The 9750-nt window shown below is 41.5% G+C and overlaps 1 protein-coding gene and 1 long non-coding RNA gene across 2 annotated transcripts in view; one reads left to right on the top strand and one right to left on the bottom strand.

Annotated features, from left to right (window-relative positions):
* Positions 1–4315: 4315 nt before the first annotated feature.
* igf2b (insulin-like growth factor 2b) overlaps positions 4316–9750 on the bottom strand; it is a 6568-nt gene continuing 1133 nt past the window's right edge. Inside the window, exons 2-4 of the mRNA XM_007561419.2 lie at positions 9545–9695; positions 7084–7268; positions 4316–5933 (exon numbers count right to left, since the gene is read on the bottom strand). Of these exons, the coding sequence (XP_007561481.1) occupies positions 5694–5933; positions 7084–7268; positions 9545–9695 (576 nt within the window). The 3' untranslated portion in view covers positions 4316–5693. The remainder of the gene's footprint in view (positions 5934–7083; positions 7269–9544; positions 9696–9750) is intronic.
* LOC107837251 (uncharacterized) lies at positions 7202–9538 on the top strand. Its single transcript, XR_001663261.1, has 2 exons — positions 7202–7291; positions 7376–9538. It is a non-coding gene; the product is annotated as an uncharacterized LOC107837251 (long non-coding RNA).

Raw genomic sequence — 9750 nt, 5'->3', positions numbered from 1 at the left:
CAAATATAACGGTATAAAAATCCATTCAAAGTACAATGAGCATGGCAAAATCCAAAAATAAACACATGGTTGAATTTTATGATTGAATTAGAAACATAAAAACAACAATAAAGCAACTAATAATGATTCCTAAAAGCTAAGGTAAAACGATCATCTTGAGCCATATTTTTTGTTTAATGAATTAGCTTCCAAAGCATCACTTTACAATTATTTACATCCATTTTTACATAGTATATGGCTACTGTAGTGGGTATTTTATAAATTGGCAGTAAATCACTGTTATGTTCTGGAGTGTATGCAATATAATTACACTGAAAGTTCATAATGTAAATTGGCCCAAGTTCATAAAGAGCTTTCAATGTCATACTAAGGACCTTAAAACCAATTCTACAAGCAACAAGGAGCCTGAGTAAGACAGCTTAGTTGCAACATATCAAATCAGCTCATTTGACAGTATATTTGCGTTCAAAACAGAATATTAGGTTGTTTCAGAATTATGACGCAAGCTTTATTTATTTAGCTAAATTTTAAGATCTGCCACAGTGACGAATAACCAATTAAAATTACATATCACTGTTCTGCGTGGCTTTTCCCAGCCTTTTTATTGCCCCACGCCCCATCTGGCCACCTCGCATAGAACGTTCTGGAGATGCCCCTTGGCATCTTACTAATGTTTACTCATTTCTGGTGACTTCACAATCCTGGCCTCAGATGTATCTTGACTTTGTCAAAAAAGAAAAAATACACTTCTTTTATTTGCATGCATACCACACATCCAGTTCCTTTGAGATGTTTGCACAACTGCTAGATTCATAACTCCTCTATATTTTAATCACCTCTTTGAAGCCATGCCACTGAAACACGTCACCAACTTCACCGGCGCTGACAGCTTGGCTTGTTTCAGGTTGATTTATGTCATGCAAGGCGGTGTCCTGTCATGAAAGGAAATCGATCATATCTTTTCAATTTAGAGTCACTCTAGGCATCTGCAGGAAGCAGGTTTCCCAGAATACACACACGTGTTATATCTTTCTATCTCCTATCCTACTGACTTCCATTCATTTTCATTCATTTCTAGAGGGTAAGCCTGACCCTAACCCAAACCTACATGCTAACCCAAAAACAGCACTTCTTCATATGGGGCCCCATACGGAGTCCTGGGTTCTCACTAGGTAGCAAAGGGCCTTACAAAGTGAGAGTGCTAAAACACACACACACACACACACACACACACACACCCGGAAAAAAACAAAACAAAACAAAAAAACGCCTATTGGTTTCACTTTTAAAGAATTATGTTTTCTCAGCATAGATAAATAAAATCAGTACTTGCAGAACTCAATATATTTCAGCTGAGCAAACATATTTCTGTTTCTTGTTGATTCAATGTGTGCCTTTTTATTTTCCTCTAAAGCACACAGTCAATGAAAGTTACTTATTAAACAGTCAGCGCCAATACTTCATTCATCAATCAAACCACATGAATGAAAAAAAAACAAAAAAAAACGCATTCGTTTGCTTAGAGAGTAAACGCATGGAAATTTTTATACGATCACATGCAAATGCTTGGTATGTACCTGATGTGTGCGGACGTGCACCGTCTGTCCTGTCTCAAAGGTGATTTAATAGAGCAATTTATGACCATAAAACACAGAACATGAGCTCCTGCAACGATAGCCAAACATGCCTCTCCACTTTGCCAGCGAGAACACATGTGCATCTCATCACTGCAAGACAAAAAAAACGTACTTTGTGGCCAGAGGAAAAATAGATTCTTGCATTTCTGGGTGCTAAGTCCAAACTTTTTTGAGCCAAGCTAAAACTCAGAATGAAAAGCTCCCGTGAACTGTGTCAAACATGAGATAACCTCGGTCCCTCGAATGCTTCATGTCTGAAAATCTGCCTAGTAACAGATATCCCACGAGAGGGTGTGTGGCTCCATATTCACTAATGAAAAGATGTGCTGTTTTCAGAATGCATGTGATAATTTCAGAACTACCAGTTGCTAAACTAAGCTGCCTGGCACTGAAAGACACACAATAGAGGATGGACAGGCGTGTCAGACACTCAAAAAAACAATGGGTTCGATTTAGGGGATGCATGCAGAGAAGGGATAACAGAGGAGTTGTGGGCATCCTACTTGAAATTTTGTGGGTGCTGATTTAAGGAATAAGTGACAGACAGACAGGAACAGACAAGCAGCTGCGAAAGGCAGGCAGAAGACCAAACGAAAACAGGGAGAGGAAGGAAAAAAGATGAGCTTAAAACGGCCGGAGATTCTTTGCGACGTCTCAAAATGTAACAAATCATTTGAACGCTGCTCAAAGTTTAAGCGATATAAAAATATCCCAGAAGTTCCCCTGAGGCTCACCACAAACTGAAAGCTGAAAACACACATCAAACATGACAAAAAAAAAAAAAAACCCACATAGTAAATCCTTTAGCCACATGTATGTTTGATAAAATGTTTTTTTTTATTGATATTAAAAATGAAAGTACATGAATTGTGCATTTCGGACGATCTAGCGTGCAGAGATTAAATCAATAAAATACACAGGCTTGAATGAGCTACCGACAGACAATGTTGCCTTCGCTCTGCGAGTCATCTCTTCATATTCAGCGAAAAGAAGAAGTGGTTGTCTTTCACGCCATTCATAACAACACTAGAGTAGCCTGTATGAACATTACAATAGTGAATGAATGCAGTCCTAGCAGGAAAAATATAAAATATAATAATAATAATATAACATTTATTATAATTGCACTGCCTGCTTTTGTTGCACAACTGAAGTAAAATATAATCAGACACTCAGATCTCTCAAACAGAAATAAGACGTAAAGTGTTCTCTCCACTCTACGCCACAGTACTTTATGGCGAGCATCCATTTAGTCTCAGTTCCAGAGCGGCCCGTTTGACCCAGACGAGGAGAGGAGGTGAAAACTATCGTGGCACAAATATATGTCGTTTACTTATTTTGTTTTTTTGTGTTTTTTTTTTTTTTTTTTTTTGTTACTAACGTGGCCCCCGTCAGTGGTTTGAAGAAAGCGGCATCATGACCAGACAAGGGTAGCAACGAGAAGGAGATTATTACTTTAACACAGCAGCAACTCAACATCTTGGCCTGAATGCATCATAAATGCTTCAGGGTGATAGCCCTTCATCGAATGCATAATGGATGCATTAGTGGGATTATGAGGAGTGAATGTAACCCAACACGTTCCAACGCCATGGAGAAAGTGACAGACAGACAGACAGACAGACAGACAGACAGACAGAGATTTTCTATTTGACAGACAGTGACCTCTAGTTCACACTCGTTTGTTGCTTTCATCACCGTGACAACATCAGGGCATCGATACAGTGACTCGTCTGAGTCACATGTAAGTTAAACCAAAAAGACGGTCCTCACAAGATCATTGGATGTCTTTCCCATTTAATTACACCTGGTCATCAATACTAAAGTGGCTTCAAAAACATAGTGGGCTTGATTTACAATCAACATTAACCAATAAACTGGGGCTGGGGGGGGGGGAGAGAAGCTCCCACACTGACACTTCTGGAAATCCATGCCGACCGTCCTATTTAAGAGAATATGTGCCTATTTCTGTGAAACGTTACACCTTAATCAATCCACGCTATATGCTGCTGTTAAAAAAATATTAATTTATGGTAACTACTTCAAAATGAGGAAAAAAAAGAAAAGAAAATGACATTATTTTTGGTACAAAGCATCTACAAAAAAGCCTTACAACTCCAATTGGAAAAAACAGAGATCATACAAAATAAATCTGTCAGTTGAGCATCAGTGCTACGTATATTATTTGGACCAATTTTTTTCAAATATATTTTATAACAAAATAAATAATGCCTTTATACAGTGCCCTTATTTGTATTTCAACAAACAAAAAAAACAACAAAAAAAAAAGAAACACAAAAGCTTGGCGGCTCATTATGCAAGATACAGCTCAGACTAAAAGGAAAATAACATCCCTGGAAACTAATTATATTTCTATATATATATCTATATATATCCTTATATGCATTTATACATACATAGATATATATACTGTATTTTCAAGTATTTGTTTTCAGGCAAAAGCAGGTGAATACTACTGATATAAAATAAAAATGTTAGTTGACAATATTGCTGTTTTTTTCCCTTTGAATTAACATTTTTGTGCCTTTTATTTTAAACTGTAAAATGATATAATAACAATAACCATGAAAACAAACCACAAAAAAAAATAAAAAATTTAAATGCCTAACTTGGAAAAACAGGAATGTCACGGTACCAGACACTGAACAGGGTTTTCCTTTTTTTTTTTTCTTTTTCAATGAGACATTGATATGAAAAAAGACAAAATAAAATATAACCATTATTATTATCATCCCACTTTGTTCTTTGTCCATGCCGTGTCAGTTCCTGTGGAAGCAGTCTGCAGAGGCATGGCAAACAGGAAGTACTGTCTCACAGCTATAGTCCAGAGGGTCCACAGTGTCCCACGTGTGTCCAAGGTTGTGCTCCGTGTTGTCCAGCAGCATCAGAGGGACAGGAGAACCAAGGACCGAGTCTGGGGCCACCTCTCCATGCTGCTAATGCTGGCGAACTAATAATGAATGAGCAGCCACTAGAACTCGCCATGAGCCGAGATGCCAACACAGCCCGTTTTTTGTTTTCTTTTTCCTCAGTGACTCTTCCCCCCGTTTTTGACAGCGCCACTGCCAGGAGCTCCCCCATATCCTTTATTTTCCTCTCTTTATTTTAAAGTCACACTTTCCTTAAAACGGAAAGTTTAATATTCATTCAAAAAAAAAGGAAAACAAAAACATGCTTTCAACCTCTTCTTTGAGTCCATTCCCAAAGCTAGCACCATGACATTTATTTTTTAAGCTACACGTTCATTGTTCATAAAAAAATAGTGCCTTTTTTTTTTCTTTACTTTGACGTAATCCGTGGCAATGTGCAATTCTGCAGACTCTTTTCTGCTTTTTGTTTGTGATCAAAAAAGGTGCTGGAACAGGAATCTAATTTTGCAAAATAATTCCTTACAGTGTGGAAGTCCCTTTATAGGTAGAGGTGCAAACTAATAGAGAAAAAAAAAAGAACTAAGAGAGGTTTTCTTTTGCCTCAGGAAAAAAAATGATGTGGAATGGATTCTTTCATGCAAGTCGTTCTTCACTTTCTGTTGTCTTCCACCGGGATAAGAAAAGAAAAAAAAACCATTATGATAGGTGTCCTCTTGACACTCGCAAACACAGATCTCTTTCATCTTCCTTCTCCCTCCCCTTGCCTTTTTTTTTTCTCTCTTTGCTCGGGGATCCACCTGAATTGCATTCAGCTGAATTGTTAGAGTTCTGTTCAACTCTTGTGTTTGTTCCTTTTGTATCGGTGACTGAAAGAGGAGGGGAGCGAAGAGGGGGCAGGAAGATTGTGAAGGCATGTTCGTATGCCAGAGGAGGGTGGCTGAGGTTTAGGTGGAGGGGGGGGGGACATCGGGGGGCATTAGGAAAGGGCCAGGGGTTCAAGACGTACTGGACAAGAGCAGGGGGGAGGGACTGGTGGGCCCGGACAGGGCAGGGGAGGTCAAAGAGGACTGCCACAGAAATGACGTCAGAGACAAAGCTATAATCCCCTAGTCTTTTTTTTTTGTCACCCTCATACTCTTGTCTGTGCAAAGGGCTGGCAGCGGGCTCACTTGTGGTTGACAAAGTTGTCCATGGTGTGCAACACAGGGGGCAGTTTGCTGGGAAGGCTGATCAGGGGCCGGTGGAAGATGGCCTGCTCCTTGGCTTTAATCTTTTCCGCCTGCCTCCGAAACTTTTTGGCCCTCAGGATGGCAGGGACACCCCTCCGGAGCCGCTGGGCCGCCTTCCTCTGCCACACCTCGTATTTGGAATACTTCACGGTCACATGCGGCTTCCTGGGGGCTTCCTATTGTGGCGTGCAGGAGGAAAGAGGGAGAGGAGGAAGTCAGTTCATTAGCGGAGATAAGATTACTGTTCAAGTGCTCGTTACAATGGAGGAAAGCTTTGTTTATTACCCGAAAACATTCGGTCATTGTTTGGACCGCTAACATGGAAATCAAATGTCATTCTTATGGAGCTGAACGTCAAAACAACCTCGCCTCGCCTCCAGCCTGCCCTTGTTTTGGCTTCCTCAAGTGAGAGAAACTGTCAATAAGTGCTCGGGCTTTTTAGCATACGGTAACAAAGGAAAGGCGGCCACTCTCCCTCATATACATATTAGCTGCGTGCTATCACTCAAACAAAGGAAGCTCATTTTAGAGCATCCATGCTAATGCTGACAAACAGTTGTAGGTGTTGTTGTGAGCACTCAGAGATTGGGACAAGTGGGAGCCCTGGCAGCTGAGCTAGCTGGGATTTATGCGTGAGTAGCCAGCGCTTCATGCGAATAGCTTGTTTTGGTCCTGCCACTTGAAGAGTGTTTACCGCCCCTCCCCATTCACTACAGAGCTGCTCAATAGCCCCAAGAACAGCTGGCCCTCGGAGCAGGCTGTACCCATCAACTCTCCCCACTGAGACAAACTGGAGACATGTCCAAACTAATTCCCCAGCAGCCTGGTTTTGGTTCCCGTCAAAGAGAGAATTCGCATCTTAAAGCTGCATAATTTATGCTTTTTCTCCGCGTATCTTAAGCACTAAGCATTTTGAGATTGCCTTGGAGACATTTTCAGGAGTCGAGTCTTTAAGCTATTCCACGTTTCAAGTATATTCCGATAAAGCTCTTCGAGCCATAATAGGTGTTTTTGGATCGGAATATTTTTAGACGGCTTGCTGTTCTTTGAAAATCATAACATGCTGTTTTTGTTCCACATCAGCACTCAGGCACTTAACCATGAGATTATTGACGATGTGATCTCCAGAATACAATGTACTGTGACTGTGCTAATGTTTTCCACAATGGTCAGCACTTTGCAAGTGCTTAGCAATGAGAACTTAACAAGATAAACCTGTTTTTGTGTAGATTTCAGTCTGCACTCTGTGTTTCAGGTGAGATGGAAGGGCAGATAAGAGACCTGGACAAGCCTTTGTGTTTTTGTTGTTGCTGCTTCTGGACCCACCTGCTTTAGCGCGGGCATGACGGGCATGCCCTGCATAGAGGAGGACGACACGTCCCTCTCGGACTTCGCTGGTTTGGCACAGTATTGCTCCAGCAGGTTGAGGTCACAGCTACGGAAACAACACTCCTCTACAATCCCACGGTTCTGGGGGCGCCGATGATTGTTATTCCTGCTGTTTGGCCTACCTGAGGAGAAACAAAGCAGGAATGTAAGGTTGAGGCCTGAAAAACACACACACACATACACACACACACACATGGCCTCCGGTAACGAATTGAGGTTGTTTTTGCAGGATTACTTCAACAATTGTAGCAGACCTTGGAGAAAAGAGGATAACAGGAAATCTGCGACGAACAGCAACAAATATTTTTGGTTGGAAGGGATAATCTGATTAAGCATATCTGGGCATCCCAAAATGAGTGTTTCAAGTAAACACCATGTTCAAAGGAACCCGAAATCAGAGACGGTGTTAAAAAAAAATAAAATAAAATACTTTAGAATAATCAAATATTTTACTTCTGTTTTGTCAAATTGTCAATGAATGGGGATAAACAGAAAGCAAGAATGGCAAAAACACAACAGAAGAAGAAGCAACTAGTTGGCAAAGGTGAGGGGGTTGCACAAGGTAACATTACACATGATCAATAAAGGCCTTGTCTGAAGCCTGGCAGCCCTCACTGAGCTGGAGACATCTCACAAGAAGGACAGCTCGATTTGATTACAGGAAGAGCAGGTCATCCAGGGAGAAAGAGGAATGATTGAGTAAAGTTTTGGGATAAACTCAAGACTCTGCTCATTTGTCCAAAGGCAAAATGAGAGTCTGCACAGCTTGGCATGGCTGGACTGTTTATCAACGTAAGCTTCAGGTTTGAACTGAGCCAGTCTGAACACTACCGAAGCTCTCTGTCAGAACACTGTTTACAGCTGCACACTGATGGTCAGCTTGCTTAAATCAATGTCAAATGTTGATGTTTGGAAATATGTACCATTTCACACAGAGTGGATGCCATTTTGGAACTGCAGTGGGCATGTTAACCAGCAGACTGCAAGGCTGGATACCTGAGCAGACAGCCTGACTAAACAACCTGCCTTTGTGAGCTTGTTATACTTGTGTTCCTCCCCTCAGGGCAAAATATGCACATGAACGCCATCATTGATTTATTGTATGCATTAAGCCCATAAGAATAATAAAGTTTTACATTTGACTGGTCCCTAAGCTTTCCAGCTTCTGACACGCAACTAATCAGTAGAAGAGATTTGTGATCCCAAATATAAGATTTAGTATGCAAGGTTAAACAGTCAGCCAGTGAAACAGAAGTATAATACAATGCAAATAACATCAACAACTAGTGTATTATTTGAATCAATTTACAACAACCGCTTTTTGTGTCAGAGGGTCTTTATAGGCTCTTTTTTTTTTGCTTTTACTTTGATTTCTAAAAGGGAATCTTAAGACCCTACACTCTGATTCACACCCTGAGAAAAATCCCAGCCAAACTTTGGCAACAGCCAACAAATAACTTTATTATAACTGCAATTGTAAATATACATATGTATTTTTTTATTATTATTTTAGCGGGAGTAGGACTAAAAAACCAGTCATGTGGCAAATGTTAACATTCCATGCTTAAATTAATGTTCCAGGGGAACTTATGTGCATCACATGCATTGGCCACAGAGCAAACAGAAGCTTATCCTGGTGAGGATGAATGGCAATGCTCCTCATAAAGCCATTCAGCCAGCCCCACCATCAATACAATGGAAGCAACAATCAGAAATGATAAAATCACGTTGATGATCTTTTCTCTACTCTGGCATTAACAATCTCTCTCTCTCTCTCTCTCTCTCCCTCTCTCTCTTTCTGTGTGTCTCTCCATTTTTTCCTCTCCTAGCAGCTCATCAGTGTGGTCTCCTGGCCTGGGAATAGTGGTGCTGAGGTGACTGGTAATGCCTCTTGGGGTGCTATTACTTTACTGATAAACAAGCAGCGCATTGTGTCGCCGGGGTCGTGTATGTTCCTCCGCAGCTCGCCCGCCCGGCCCTTTCATATGCAATGAGAGGTGCAGGCTGTACGAGCAGACTCAGCAGAGCAGACCTAGAGAGGCACAGCTGGCTGCAATCTCTCTCTCTCTCTCTCTGACGCTGTTTGCGCGCACGGACTTGCGTGTGTGTGTGTGTGTGTGTGTGTGTGTGTGTGTGTGTGTGTGTGTGTGTGTGTGTGTTGCATGGGCGTCAGTGCGTGAGAAAGAAAAATAGCAAACACGCATACCACGCAGCCACAGACAGTCTCAGCTATCCAAACAGATGTGAAACAACAGAGAGAGAGTAGGAAAGGGGCGAGAGAGGGGGGAATTAAAAAAAAAAAAAAAAAAGTCGGCAAACCAACATTTGCGCCGGCCGTTTTTGGAGGAACTTGCACAGCTCTGAAGAAAAGGAAAGGGGGAAAAAAAAAAGAACCTACTGAAATAGAAGCCTCTGTCTTCGCAGACAAACTGCAGCGCATCCACCAGCTCTCCCCCACACAACGTCTCTGCCGAGGCCATTTCCACAACGTAGAGCGTGAGAGCCAGCGCAAAGAGCAACGCACGGCTGGTCGAGCACATCTTCTTGACCTGCAGGGACGAAAAACACACACACACACACAAACACACACACACGCATTAAAGC

This window comes from Poecilia formosa, unplaced genomic scaffold, assembly GCF_000485575.1.
Source record: "Poecilia formosa unplaced genomic scaffold, Poecilia_formosa-5.1.2 Scaffold126, whole genome shotgun sequence".
NCBI classification, from domain to species: domain Eukaryota; kingdom Metazoa; phylum Chordata; class Actinopteri; order Cyprinodontiformes; family Poeciliidae; genus Poecilia; species Poecilia formosa.
The sequence above is the reverse complement of the archived record's forward strand: the minus strand, read 5'-3'. Positions and strand labels throughout refer to the sequence as shown.